General features: G+C 38.0%; 3 protein-coding genes across 3 annotated transcripts in view; 1 reads left to right on the top strand and 2 right to left on the bottom strand.

Moving 5' to 3' along the window:
* The window catches only part of sns (sticks and stones), a 289,259-nt gene extending 285,683 nt beyond the window's left edge, over nucleotides 1–3,576 (bottom strand). Inside the window, 1 exon segment of the mRNA XM_025298041.1 lies at nucleotides 1,518–3,576. Within this exon segment, the coding sequence (XP_025153826.1) occupies nucleotides 1,518–1,647 (130 nt within the window). The 5' untranslated portion in view covers nucleotides 1,648–3,576.
* A 4,750-nt stretch (nucleotides 3,577–8,326) lies between these two features.
* On the top strand, nucleotides 8,327–9,633 carry LOC105186485 (ADP-ribosylation factor-like protein 2-binding protein-like). Its single transcript, XM_011146735.3, has 6 exons — nucleotides 8,327–8,494; nucleotides 8,641–8,748; nucleotides 8,830–8,936; nucleotides 9,011–9,096; nucleotides 9,224–9,320; nucleotides 9,395–9,633. The coding sequence occupies exons 1-6, from the start codon at nucleotides 8,491–8,493 to the stop codon at nucleotides 9,494–9,496; spliced, it is 504 nt and encodes a 167-aa protein (XP_011145037.1). The 5' UTR covers nucleotides 8,327–8,490; the 3' UTR covers nucleotides 9,497–9,633.
* A 168-nt stretch (nucleotides 9,634–9,801) lies between these two features.
* Nucleotides 9,802–14,674, bottom strand: LOC105186487 (nuclear pore complex protein Nup93). The gene is made up of 7 exons (XM_011146736.3): nucleotides 14,297–14,674; nucleotides 13,918–14,098; nucleotides 12,879–13,842; nucleotides 12,477–12,801; nucleotides 12,047–12,403; nucleotides 10,517–10,634; nucleotides 9,802–10,358 (listed from the first exon to the last, which is right to left on the bottom strand). The coding sequence occupies exons 1-7, from the start codon at nucleotides 14,560–14,562 to the stop codon at nucleotides 10,047–10,049; spliced, it is 2,523 nt and encodes an 840-aa protein (XP_011145038.2). The 5' UTR covers nucleotides 14,563–14,674; the 3' UTR covers nucleotides 9,802–10,046.
* Between the last annotated feature and the right edge of the window lie 278 nt (nucleotides 14,675–14,952).

The raw sequence follows: 14,952 nt of genomic DNA, 5'->3' as shown, positions 1-14,952 counted from the left end.
TATTGCCAGTTAGTTAATTTGCTAGATGATCCCGAAAATGTAGCCGAGACATAACAAATGTGAAAATATATTAATGATAATCTATGCTAAAGATGCAAAAATCAATACAAAATTCCCCAGTTTCAAGAAATAATATTAATTTAATTATAATTTAATAAGCGGCGTAATTTAATTATGCCGCTACAGAAGCAATCACAACACCGGTAATCATGACACCGAATGAAATGTGACGTCGAGTATGTCTAACAATTTATTCGACTGCCCCGTCGCCCTTTTTCAGAATTATCGCTTGTAGAATGATTTTATAACGATTATCGCGGTCGTGAAAATTAGCGCACCGTCCGATTTATTCCCATGCCGCAATTAGCCTGATGGAACTTCCACAAATTAAGCAGCGGGATCATAAAGAGGAGAAGATAATATTAATGTCTTCTCAGAAACTTAGCCTTGAAATGTAAAATATGGCATGGAATCTTTCCCCCCGTTAAAAATTATTTGCCCCATAATAATATACAGGTTGCCCCAGGTCAACCGTACTTCCTTCACCCAAGTATTCTATGGATACTTGAGACAATTTTGTATCGTAGACCTGGGGGACACCTGGAACATTATGGCACACCTGTCCCTTATAGCATGGAAACTTATCCTTAAATTGATTTCATGTGTTAAGATCGGTTGTTAAGATACGGGATGCACCTGATCTTCTAATAATAAATTTTCCGACTAACTTGGAATCGACCTTCCTCGGCTAAAACGAGATGTTACAATCAATTGAAAACAAAGAGCTCTTTACCGTGTACAATGAGAAGCTCGGTTAATAACTAATAAAGTTTTCAGCGATTTTTTCAGTTCACTCAAAGCGATTTTTATTTGAACAGAATTTAATGTTTGATTACCGAGATGTATCAGATATAATATTATAAGAGACTTAACGCGTGTGTTAAACCCCGTGTACATATACATTGTAACATCGTGCCGAGGAAACTCGATTAAAAATTAATTATAGCTAATTACAAATTAAAAATAGTTGCGCAACATGGAGCGGAAAGAATTGGAATGGAAGATATAAAAGAAAATCAAAGAGAATATTTCCAACAGTAGCATTTCTAGAGGATTATTATAAGAAAGCAATTATATGAAGAAACTACACGTTATCAATTTTACTCGTTGAAACCTTGAAACAAGGGGTAATGGCTGTGTTACAATTTATCTCCAAACGTCTCGCCGAGACGATGCTTGAGAAAAAACGCGCGGTTCAAGTTCCAATCGGGATACATTTTGTAAGATGAGAAGATTCTCGAAAACGTCAATTGTCGGTTCTATATTGCGTACGATCAAATGGAATGGAAGAATTTGATTGCGCGATGCTCGTGCACGACAACGTGCAGGACGCGGATGAAAGTCGCCGAAATTACGGCTGTTCCAATTCCTCCGCTAAAGCTGCCGGACGCGAAGACGCGTTTTACGGTACATGGCGCGAACACCGCTTTGGACAGGTCGTAAAAATTAATACTCACCTTTTACGGCCGACATCAGGCAGGCAGCGACGAGCAGGAAGAACTTCATCCCAAGCGCCGGTATCACTTCGGAGACTCTCATGGTTGATGACTGGATCCTCAGCTGCTCACAACACTGACACACACACATACACACGCGCGCGCGACGCGAAAGAATCTCTGGCGAATTAAAACGCGCGAACGACGAACAGCGGCAGCTCGCGCACTGTCGAGGAGAAAATGACGGAAAAGTCCCTCCCTTTCTCACGTTCTTTGTCTGTCTGTCTCACAATGATGGGTCACCTTTCATCTAGCGTACGTAACAACAACACATTGGGCCTCGCGAGGACACTTTTTCTCCTTCGCGACAACACAAACACGACGCGGCGACTGCTCCGAAAAAAAGTCGGCGTCCGTTACCGTATCAGCGAACCGTCTTGATATTGCGAAGTTCCTCTTTTCGGAGAACTTTCTGTCTTCTGGTCATCGACGGCCTCGTGACAGTCGACAGTAACATACTTCGAGTCCCGTCGAGGCTAGCGGTTGTTAAAGCCTCATCGTCACCTTGTCGCGACCCTCACAAAAACGTAAACACTCGCGGATACCCGTTCTGCCGTCGGGGGAGTAAATGAAGACGCCCATGCGACGGAGGATGCACTTCCGTCTTAATCACGTCGACTGATTGACCGCGAGCCGAACAGTCGCGCACAAATACCGTTCGTTCGCATTCGCTTCTCGAGTTCACGTCGAGTTTCACTTATCACACAGTCGTCGTTGTCGTCGTTGTCGTCGACTCTCGGAGCGCCGGTGAATCCTCAACTGCGCTTTTTGCCTTCGATCGGAGGAAACTTCGCAGACGACTGTGACGACGTCGATCCCGTTTCAACTTTGCTTCTTCTTACTCCCGACAGAACTTCGATTGTTGCTCGCGAACACCGTTGACGATTCAACTTCGGTCCGATTGCGGACGTTGTCAGCCGCGTGAGGCACGTCACACTTGTAAACTCCACGATGATTCCAAGTTCCCGTCTTCGTCGTCGTTGTCGTTGTCGTCGTCGTCGTCGTCGTCGTCGTCGTCGTCGTCGTCGTCGTCGTTGACGACGACCTCGCACGTTCGTCCTTTGTCACGTGCGGACAAGCTCGATCATGAGCGAGAAGATCGCGGCGAGTAGCAGTATCCTGAGACGGGAATCCAGACCGCGTTCTTCTGGGCGTGCTGGAGTATCGCGGCGACGATCGAAGCGTGAGACACGTAACGTTCGCGGCGGACACGAGGAATCTGAGGACAAATTTGACGCGTTTCGCCCCGGGAGAACGAACGCATTCACGTCGATAGTCACGTGGACGCGCACTTGCTTTGATCTATCGGGCGCGACCGACGGCGGCGTTCACGCGACGTCACGCTCGCCGGTGCACTCGCGCCAAAATTCGAAGCAGTCGTCGTCGTCGTCTTCTCGAAACTGGCGGCGCGAACGATCGACGGTGACGACGTCGACGAACGAAGTCGGTGCTTCTCTCACCGGCTTCCCGGAGGACGTGGCTCTCCTCGCCGCGGGATACTTGTCGCCCGAAACCTCGGACATCCGTTCACGTCGAGAAGCGAAAAGCGTCGAGGGCGGCGGGAGGCAGCCGCGGCAGCGATGATGATGTTCGGGGGTGGGTAGCAAGAGGGTGGCGCGGATCCAGAGCAGGTGGCGCGTACGATTGTCACGTCACAACGACACACGAGATAAATCCGAAGGAAAATCCGGATCCGTAGCTCGCGCGCGAGCTTACTTTACTACTCCGACGCGTAATACTCGACAACGAAATCTCTCTCTCTCTTAGGACACGAGAGAACGACGAGACGAGACGTCAGGTGCGTGCGCCGCCGTTCGCCTACGCGAGAGTGTGAACACTGTAGAGACTGCGCGAGAGAGAAGGAGGCCTCTGCCCCCGCAGAGATCGACGGAGATTGCCGAGCGCGGCCGAATATGGCCGAGCCGACCACTCACTCCGGAGCAACCCTAGGAGCGGCGAAACGCGTCCGCGCACGCGACGGCGGCCGCGGTACCGCCGCGGAACGGCCGCTTTGCTCTTCTCCCTCTCTCTCTCTCTCTCCCTCTCTCTCTCTCTCTCTCTCTCTCTCTCTCTCTCTCTCTCTCTCTCTCTCTCTCTCATTCCTCTCCTCTTTCTCTCACTCTTTCTCTCTATACACTCGTGCGACTCTTGCTGCGGTATTCCGTAGCGCGTTGTCCACGAGACTGGTCGTTATCCCCCCCGAATTATCGAACAATGCCGTTCGCAATAACGTCACCGGCGAGATTGATGGATTTTATACAGTTCGCGAGGAGTCCGTCGATACAGAACCGGATCGACTTTTCCCGCCGTCGTTATCTCGCGCGATGCTTTTAGTTAATTAAGGTACCAACAAGTGTCACATCGCTAACGGCGGTGCCTTGCGTCGCCGCAATTGCCGCGGTGTACCGTGCCGTGTTAACGAGATTCGTCGGTATCTTGAATTATTGAACAGTACCGCTTGCGCAATAATGTCAACGGCATATTGATGGATTTTATGCAGTGCGGTGGATTAGAGATAGAACGACTGTTCGCTCCGTTGTCGCCGTTGTCGTGTGTAAGAGCGACGCTTTTAGTTAATTAAGATACCAACAAGTGTCGTTGACACTTTGCGCAAGGTACCGCAAACCGTTACGGTGTTTCGTACCCTGTTAATGAGATTTGTCGGTAACCTGAATCATTGAATAATGCCGCCTGTGTACAGTAATGCCAGCAATCCATCGATGAATTTTATACATTTCCGAAAGATAATTAGCACGTGTGTGTAGTCGCATCGATTAGATGCCGTCTCAAAATTATCTCAAAAGTCATTTTTAGTCAGTTGCATCAACAATGCATCAATGCATCAACAAGTACCGCTAACAAGATACCGCTATTGTTGCGATGTTTCGTAATGCGTATTAATGACATTCGCTGAAATATTTAATTATCGTAAAATATTTCACGACGCTAAATTTATGTAATCTTACATATCGCGAACGATTGGGAAGTATAAAACCACATCTCGACGTTATAGCAAGCGACATATTTTAATAATTACGACACTCACATATGTCGCTGATAAACATAAAATAGCGTTATTAAATTACCTTTCATACCGCGTTACCCATGGAAAGTTATTACTTCAGTATACTAATACAAACTTGGACGTTAATAAAACGAAAATTATGTTACATAGTTAACATACAAGATTCCTTAGATGGTTAGCAAATTAAAATTCCGTAATTTTCTATAATGTCATATAAAATAAATGCAGATTAATTTACAATATTCGTTTCTAATATTATTTTTCAAATTGCGTTAAAACGATACCGAATTAATATCCTCTCTATATCGAAGGATATAATTTTTATATATAATATAATTATAACATATATTATAATTGTAAATTTTATGTCAAATATATGTAACATCAAAGAATATTCGATTACCTACAAGGGAAACTTATTTTAATTCATAATCATATATGTGATAATAATATAATATTCTGATTAATGATTAATTAAATTTTACATATATATTTAATTAACCATGGATGAAAAAACATGTATTATTCTTCCGAAAAAAGTAATCCTTATCTTTTGTGCTATCATGCTTGACTGTTATTTGAATATTTATAAATGATTTTAACTTTCAAAAGTCAAAAGTTAAAGAAAAATTATGTTCACAATAATGTCGCGCATATCACATTTTTTGTCGTCGATCATTAAAGTCATTGGACATTGTCAGAAAGTAAAGCGATATTGTACATCGTTGCTTCCTGCATTTTTCTATATATAACAAATAAGTTGGAAATCGTTTCGCCCGTTATACGTCAACAGCAACATTCACGTCGAAATTCAATTCGACGTACTCCATAATTCTGTTTGCGTCAGAGAAAATACTGTGACGCAAATAGAAGGTAAGCGGTTTCATTCGAGCTCATATGAATTCCATAAATATTGGTGCCAGGTACGACAAGATGTCTCGCGAATAAAGATCCCAATTTAATTTTATGGAGTATGAAATTGTTACGCGTATTATGGATGACAGTGAACACAGGTAGAACAACCTTCTTTATGTATTATTGCAATAATCTTTATCTATTGCGCTGCAATAATTTAATTAAAGAAGACCAGGACTGTATGATGAAGCAATTAAAACAGTATTCATTAAATAAAGCAATGATGCTTCTCTGTAAATAATGTCTCTAGAAAGACGATAAATCTTACATTAAAAGTTTCTTTCTAATCCTCTCTTGCACCTTTTTCTCTCCTTTTTCTTTTTACTCAAGTATATTTCATTGATACAAAGAGAGAGAGAGAGGAATATACCAAATAAGTTGTTTAATCTATTTATTATTAAAACAGAATTTTATATTGAAGCATGCTCAAAAGTTGTGTGTATGTAAAATAAAATATAATATCTACCTGGCACCAAATTTGCAGTAATTAACTTCTTCTAATTAAATCTGCCCTAATCTCAAATCTTTATTGATATATCATTCACGAAAGAAATTATTAACGGAACGAATTTAAATTGAAAAATGATCAATATTTATTGTAACAAAGAAAAAACACAAATTTCTATGAATAAAAAATTTCTATTTATCTGCTTTAGTTTTTGGCAAATAAAAAGATATATTTTGTTTTATTCTCTCCTTCTAGAATGTAAAGTGAATAAAGAAAAAAAATAGGAAAAAAATCAATTATATTCTCTATAAAATCACGTTCCTATTTTAAAGTTGCGATTTGATAAGTCGCAAATTTAATTCAAATTAATTTTTTTCTCAAATCATCTATATTCTTTAATTATTATTCTTTAATTATTGATCACTCTGAGTCACTCAAATTTGATACAGTCCTCATATAACGCCTACCTTCTTATATTCAATTCTTGCGCTATGAATAGAAATGTGGTACTAGTGCCCTCTTCCGGCGTTTTTCGCTTTAGCATTTCAAACATCCCTACTAGAGGTAATACAGCGGCATTGACATTATCGACTACTATAGATTATTTATAGACTAACCGTTAAGAAACTCCTGATGAATTAGCGTCCACGATGATTCTTTTTCAATGAGCCAACAACTCATTGATAGCAATTCCTAAAGATTCGAACTTCGTACTGTCACAGCGACACGACGCGATACTTATTTTGATACTTCTGACGGGCCTATTCGGGCCGAAATATTCGGTAGCTATTTGCCGATATCTTACCACGATAAATGCGCGAGTTCACTTTCGGTACTACCGACACGATAATACACACACGGGACTCTTCTTCGACAAACCGAACGTGCAAAACAAGGGCAACGTTTTGAAACTCCGACTGCCGTAACCAATGAACCCGAAACTTCGTTCGATGTTCCCGATGGCTCATGTCGCGATGTTCACTTTTGGTGGCTTCTCAACGATATCTTGTATGACAAACGCGCGAAACTTACTTTCAGTACTCGCGGCACGATAACTTAAGTGTGAGACTCGTATCTTCGGTGAAATCGTGTGAAATATAAAACGGCCTCGAACGAGTACGAACTGATGCAGCGCGACCTCCTCTAGACTGATCCGACATATTGCAACGATTGCGATTCTCGAAACTGCGATCGAACCGCGGTAACCTTCACTCGATACTATTAACGTTTCGCTCCGCCTTTGACGGATGGCTTTGCGAGATAGTTAATTTCGGCATCTGCCTGCCGATGTTTTGTTAAGATAACTTACTTTCGGTATTCCAGACGATAATTCGTGTATCGAACTCTCTTTCGACGCGTCCAAAACATAAACGCGAATATTTAAATTACTAACCGTTACAACGCGAGTATTGACGACATGTCGTTTTCCATTCCCCAGCGGTTCATTCTGCAAAATATTTATTCTCGGTGGTAGCTCGATAATATCTGATTGCTATAAACGCGAGAAATTTACCTTTGGCAGTTTTGGCAAGAATTCGCGCCTAAGATTCATCGCAGGTCTATCGGATCGACGTGCCGCGCAACAAGCCATCTTGGAAATGATCGAGGCTGCGTTCCGAAATTCACTGCCAGTACTGAAAATACATAGTTTATGTCACGTATACTATAGAATTTCAGTGCTGGCAGTGAATATCGGAACGCAGCCCGAATATTTCAACAATTGAGATCCTTGGAATGTCGCAACGCGCCAACTTCATTCGATACTTTTAATAGATCTTATTCTATTAGATATGTAGTTTTAAGAACATTTTACTACATATAACACATCGAATTTATCTTTGTCCTTCTTGGCGATAATAATTTATTGCGAAACCCATTTATGGCAGCTCGAAAGAGTAAAATGCAGTGATTCGAACTTTAGTCTACTATAACGCATAGCATTCTACTCAACGTTTTTAGTGCACGGAATTGTTTCAGCGATTTTCTGAATAATATATTGGCATAACAAAAGCGCAAAATCTATTTTCAATACTCACTGTAAAGATTCATATTGTAAAACTTACTTTAGACAAGTTACATTTACGAGAGAAGTGCAGTCTCCCGATTTCGTACTGCTATGTCGGTATCCGCCGAGCAAATGGACGAATTATATATTGCATCGGTGAAATATATATTGCATCTCGAAATATATATCGATATCTCGAAACAAAAAGTATAGCACTTTCTACACTTTGTGACCCTTTTACTAAATTAAAAAATTTGTATACATTTCAAAAATATAAATACAATAAAAACATAGATGAAAAGAGTAAATTTAAGATTTTATTGATTTTATTGTCATTAGTTGTAGTTCTATCCAATTTTGAACATGATCGAATCTAACCTCTTAGGTTTATCGATTAACGAATGTCATTCTAGCAACGATTAGCCTAATCTGTAACTTAATAGTAAACTTGTTATACTGACAATTTATAATCGTAATAATTTTACTGTACAATAAAAATTTAGTGTTTTATTCTTGAAAGGATTACTAAGTGATAAATAAAATGGGTTAGTTTTCGTTAAATTATATTAGTTTAAATTCAAAATGTTTAATGTTTATCAAAATAAGATACTAATATATATTGTTCTGTTTGCGAAAAATAATTGCGAGTAATTTATTAATAAATTATAAATTACTTAAATTTCTTATTTAGATAACTACGTTTTTTCAAATCAAAACAACGATGAAAATCAAGTCTCAAAGAGTAAGGAGGTTTATTCTTTTGATGAAGCAATTGGACATATTGAGGATTTGTTACTAGGTACAAAATTATTTTAAAAATAATTATTTTAAAAATCAAAATGATAAACAATTAATTTATTTAAATGAATAAAACTTTTAGAAAAAGATTTCCAAACTCTACAAAAAAGATTTTTAGAAAAATATTGGAACATTTTTGAACCATCAGAAGAAAACAAACTAATTTATACTGATATTTTTCATGAATATGTAAGTTTCATATAAGATGTTCGAAATTTCAAAAAGTGTTACAATTCTATAACAAATCATTTTATATATTTTAGAATAAAGCTGTGGAAGCGTACATTGTCGATTATCTCCAAAAGGTCATGCCACAATTCACTATAGATATCCTTTTACATCAATTAAAGTAATTATAAAAATACTTATATAATAATATAATTATATAATAATAATAAAACGCACACACACACATATATATATATATCCTAACAAACATCTTATTTTTGCATGTTATCTAATATAATAAAACTCAGTGAGAAACAAGCAGAGCTGGAAGGTGAAGTTTTTGAAGTACTCTCAACAATAACAGACTTCTTGGCTTTTAAAGAAATGTTTCTTGACTATAGAGCAGTATGTATAAAATATTTGGAAAAGTTTGTACATATACATATGCTATACCTTTTAACAAAAAATAATTCTTATAGATAAAAGAAGGGAAAGTTGAAGACCTCAGCTGTGGGATATCAGTCATACCTTTAAAATCTTCTAATTTGGACTGCAATGATTCACTAAAACAATGTACATGATTCGAACACTAAGATGTCTTTTAGAATAAAAATTTTTAGAATAAAAATGGAACATATCAGAAATGAATGTGAGAAGCAAAATGTATTCATCATATAAAATAATTATTATATCAATTATTGTGTTTGTAAAAATTCATATTTATTATACCACACGCACATATATACAAATGAAAATAAAAATATAATGATGTATTGGGTTTTTTTTGTCATATTTTTCTTCCTAACATTATATATAGTACTTGGAAAAATCTAAATGTTACATTTATGAAAATCAACTATTATTTCAAAACAATATTGCTTTTGTTATTATTGTATACCTGGTGATGGAAATATACGATTTTATATTTAAGGGAAAAATGTTAGTGTTCAATTAGTACCAAATAAAAATGTAGATTTTATATAAACAGATATCAAATACATATATCAAACACTACATTATACATACATAGATAGGGAGATAAACAAACCTCCCAAATTTAATTTAATGGATTTGATTCAATGGAATAGGTGTTCCGAAAGTTCAATTTTATATTTAACAACAGTCGACTTTTTAATGCATCAAAATCTCCATTTGTACAAGCTTACTGTTTGTCTCATTTGGCATACGATATGGCAAAGTTCCCGCAAAACTCGTTAACGCTCGTGCTTGTTCTCGGAGATCGTGCAGCTGTTGTTCTCGTGCAATCTCATCACCTGGTTCTACCGAACGCAGTTTCTGATATTGACGATACAATATCGTCATAGTAGCTAGAAGAACGTCGGCCAATGTGCCAGCCACTTCGGGTGAAACGCGCCGTAAAGCATTTACTCTCTCATCAACTTCTTTTACTTGGAGAGGCAACATTTTTGAATCTGCAATTGTCTAAAGAAAAACGACAAAAAATTATTTTGTTAAAATCTTTAGTTTTTAGCTATAATCTAAGTTAAATATGAAAATCACTCGTTTCTGTACACTCCTAAAAATAACATCGCATATCAATATATATAAACAAAAATATGTATAAACAAAAAGTTACTTACTCTAAGTGCACTCTGATATTGCTCATTATGAAATTGATCAAAGAAAACCATAAGATCCCTTAAAGTATAAAACGAAGATACTACTTCGGAAGATGCTTGAATTGCGTGATCTTTATATCTAAAAAGGGAATCATAATATCCATAGATAATATAAACCTTATTCTAGATTGTATACTTTTGTAGGAAAGAATATTGATGTTCAAAAATTAGTATCAGATGAAAAACTATGTAAATTTTAATTAATATAAAAACCATCAACTAAAAAATTAAACTATATACAGGGTGGCCCACTATAACTCTTAATAGCTGAATATTTCGGAAACTATTTGTCAAATCAAAAAGTTGTTCATGAGAAAGTTTTATGTATTCGAGGGGCCTTTCTAACTACATAAATATTAAGTTACTCCCTGCTCCTCTTAAAGGGGGGAAGGGATAACTTCGCAATTTCAAACGGGACCCCCTAGAAAATGTTAGATGGTTGGGTTCTACGTTAAAAACAAATTTTGTTCAAAAACATTTTGTTCAAAACATTTTTTGTCAGATGTTTCTTTTAAAAGATATGACGGTGTAAAGTTTCGAAGCTACAGGAAACGTAAAAGCGTCGCGTATCCTTGGCTTTCGTCGGTGATTCAAACGTAAACAAACATTCATACATTCATTGAGGTCAATTTAACTATTCATGAAAATCTTGTCAGTTGTATGTTACTATTCAAAAAGTTAGCACCGTGAAAATCATAGCTATCACTATGTTTGATACAGAAGTAAATATGTTATTAATATTAGGTGAATGCCAAAAGAATTATCGGCGTGCAGCAGTAATGTTTTTTGAATGTTATGGAATTAAAAAATCGCATGTATAATTTTTTAATGTAGAAAAGCTGCTTTGTGAAAGCAGCTTTGTGCATGGTGAATTGCGTACAACTGACAATAAAAAATAATGACATTAAAAAATGACATATGCGATTTTTTAATCCCATAACGTTCAAAAAACATTACTGCTGCACACCGATAATTCTTTTGGCATTCACCTAATACTAATAACATTCACTTCTGTATCAAACATAGTGATAGCTATGATTTTCACGGTGCTAACTTTTTGAATAGTAACATACAACTGACAAGATTTTCATGAATAGTTAAATTGACCTCAATGAACGTATGAATGTTTGTTTACGTTTGTATCACCGACAAAAGACAAGGATACGCGACGCTTTTACGTTTCCTGTAACTTCGAAACTTTACACCGTCATATCTTTTAACGGAAACATCTGACAAAAAATGTTTTGAACAAAATTTACTTGTTTTCTACCGCAGAACCCAACCATCTAACATTTTATAGGGGGTCCCGTTTGAAATTGCGAAGTTATTCCTTGCCCTCCTTTAAGGGAGATAGGGAATAACTTAATATTTATGTGGTTAGAAAGGCCCCTCGAATACATAAAACTTTCTCATGAACAACTTTTTGACTTGATAAATAGTTTCCGAAATATTCAGCTGTTAAGAATTATGTAGACCACCCTGTATATTTACCTCGTACTGATGTCCATGGCTGTAGCTTGCAATCGTGTTCTGAGAGAACCAGGTACTCCTTTCTGGCTGACGACTTGCGTCAGAAGCGTGCACATTAAACTGAGGACTTTTTCCTGATTGCCTGCTAAATCATACATCGTCACGGCGTCTTCCAGCAGACCTTTCAAATATAACATCATGGCGCATATATTTATTACATCTTCTGTATTGATTTGGAACTGATCCAAGATTCCCGGTAGTCTTTGACCTTTCTCAAGTTTTCCGACTAGCAACACGCGATTTGCAGGAGTAGCTTCTACCACCATTTCCGCAGCAAATGCTGCAAACATGTTACGTTCATACGGATCCTTCATACATCTGAAAGCACAGCGTCGATAACGGCGAGTTCGTGATCAAACCAATGCAAATGACGAGTAATGCTAAATTGTACCTCAGTAAAAACAGATAATGAAGACTCTCCTTTGGATCTGACGATTCAAATCTTTTAACATACAACAATATCAGCCTGGCGAAATTTAGTCTTTTCGCCGGCGGCTTGTCAGCAGGATCCACACTTATTAGAGGCGCCAAAACGCTTTGACTGACGGCCAATAAATTATGCTCGTGCATAGCAGCCGCTAGATGCACCGCGTGTGCCAAATGCCTCGCTCCAGCGCCTGTCGCCAAGAATTCTATGGCCGCTTCAAATTGTCCAGTTAAGAATAACATTGAAAAGTACAAAAAGGGCTGTTCATGCGCGTGATAATATGTTTCTCCTGTAAAACATATCGTTTAGAATATACAAATTCGAAATATGCTGCTTATCGGCTTGTAGTGCTCAAATCAACGTTACCGTAGATCTCCGAAATTGTAGTTTGCAGATAATCCAGTGTCAATTTATTCTCAACGTCCGAATGTTCTCTAACTTGACACAATTTTAACCACAGGTAATCGTCCGCCGTGGATATCACTTCGGAGTGGAGATCGTCCGGCTCGCAAGGAACTAAAGCGCAATACGCGGCTCTCTTGTACGGATCACCGATGGATCGTACTTGTTTCCGATAATGTAATTTCAGGATGGACTCGGCACGGCTGCTTGGATGGTGCTGCGAATCGTCGCAGGCTTCTTCGAGAGCAGTTTTAAACTCTGGAAATTCTGTGGTGCATTGGTTGAGACATTGCAGTGCGGCTTTATAATCGCCAGATCGCATACAATAGTACACCAACGGCCACAATGGCTTATCTTCGACCATAACATCTTCCAAGTCCCGCATATTTTGTACTTTGACGCCTACAAAACTCTTAATCAGAGGTATAGTACCCGGAATACCACCACGTTTTGCTTGTGCCAAATTTTCATTGATGATAGAATTCATGAAATCTCTGTATCTATTCTCTAAATATTTTCTAGCTTGTGAAATGATTTTCAGTTCAACCACTGGACTGCTTCTAGACTTGATCTGGTCTCCTCTGGGTGTTGGAGGAATATCAACCATATACTTTACCATTTGCCATAACTCTGTTATTTTCTTATCATTGAAAGATTCTGAAGCTTTATAGAATGCAGTGAACAAACTGGGTCGTGTTATACCTCTAAGTACATGGTCATTATAATTCTGTATTTCTTTGACATATGCTACTTCTATGTTAGAAAGACCACTGACCATTGAACCAGCTAGTTTTGTACGTTGTGGCGCTCCACGTAAATCTACTAGTTCACCAGATGGTGCAGTCATGGAATTTATTATTTCATAACGCATTTGTTTCCATTCACCTAGCATATGCTCCATTTGTTCAGTTCTAGTAAGCTCAAATGTCTAAAAGAAAAAGTATAACTTGATATATATACATATACATGTACATAATATTTAAACAATTATTATTATACGTACATCTCTGTGAACCTGTTCAATGATGAAAAGAATCGCATTTTCCTTTTCATTTCTAAGAAAACTAACAATGTCAGTATCTGCGATAGGATCTAAAGGCTCAAATGTACGTCTTGTACTGAGTGAATTTAACTTTTGAGAGATCTGAGGCAAATCTATCCCTCGAGATCCTAATAAAAGATGGCTGAAAATTTAATTTTGTCAGTAAATAATTTAATATATGAATACAACAAACAACCGGTAATTTTACAAATTGGTTATGTCACACATAGCTCACTTAAAAATTTGCATTAATTGTAAATAATAAAATTAAGAAAAGTTGTGAAGATAAAATGTATCAAATTAGTACGTATTGGACAGGATTTCATCAAAATGAACCTACGCTTGTGCTTCATTATCCTGTGTGCTAGTTTGCATAACACGAGCCCACAGTTCATTGGAAGCCTCCAGGACCTGCCGGAGATTCCTTTCGACTTGCGGTAGTTCCTCATTTCCTTCGACTGCTGCGGACAACTGTTCTGCCGATCTCAGAAGATCGCTAAAGCCGGAATCCGCTGTTAAACGCGCGGAATCACTGGTCAACACATCAACGTGACCGATATCACCCATATTTAAAGTATGACACTTCGGAGCCACTAAAAATCTCATATATCGCGCGGGAAAGATCACAAACGAAATCTCACACACACATATATCTTGCGAAATGTAGCCGAAGTGAAATCATAGTACGACTCAACGGCAAAGGAAACAGGCTTTCAAGTAATATGACTCAACGATAAAACATAGGAACTTTTTATTCTTTAGCAGATGGTCTGTTCTTTGTAGCTGCACTGCTGAACTGGTGCAATAAGCTAGAGTGAGAAAACCTATATTTGTCTCACTTTAACTTATTGCACCAGTTCAACAGTGCAGCTACAAAGAACAGACCAAGAGAGAAACCTGTAGCGGGATTCTGTAACTCATTATTGGAGTTAACGACAGTTTCGTTATCGTTGCGCAGCGTTTGTATACCATAGAAAAGCTGCGTAACGATAACGA

Source organism: Harpegnathos saltator, unplaced genomic scaffold (assembly GCF_003227715.2).
Source record: "Harpegnathos saltator strain DR-91 unplaced genomic scaffold, Hsal_v8.6 scaffold202, whole genome shotgun sequence".
NCBI classification, from domain to species: domain Eukaryota; kingdom Metazoa; phylum Arthropoda; class Insecta; order Hymenoptera; family Formicidae; genus Harpegnathos; species Harpegnathos saltator.
Note: the sequence above shows the minus strand (reverse complement) of the source record. Positions and strands in the feature narration are given on the sequence as shown.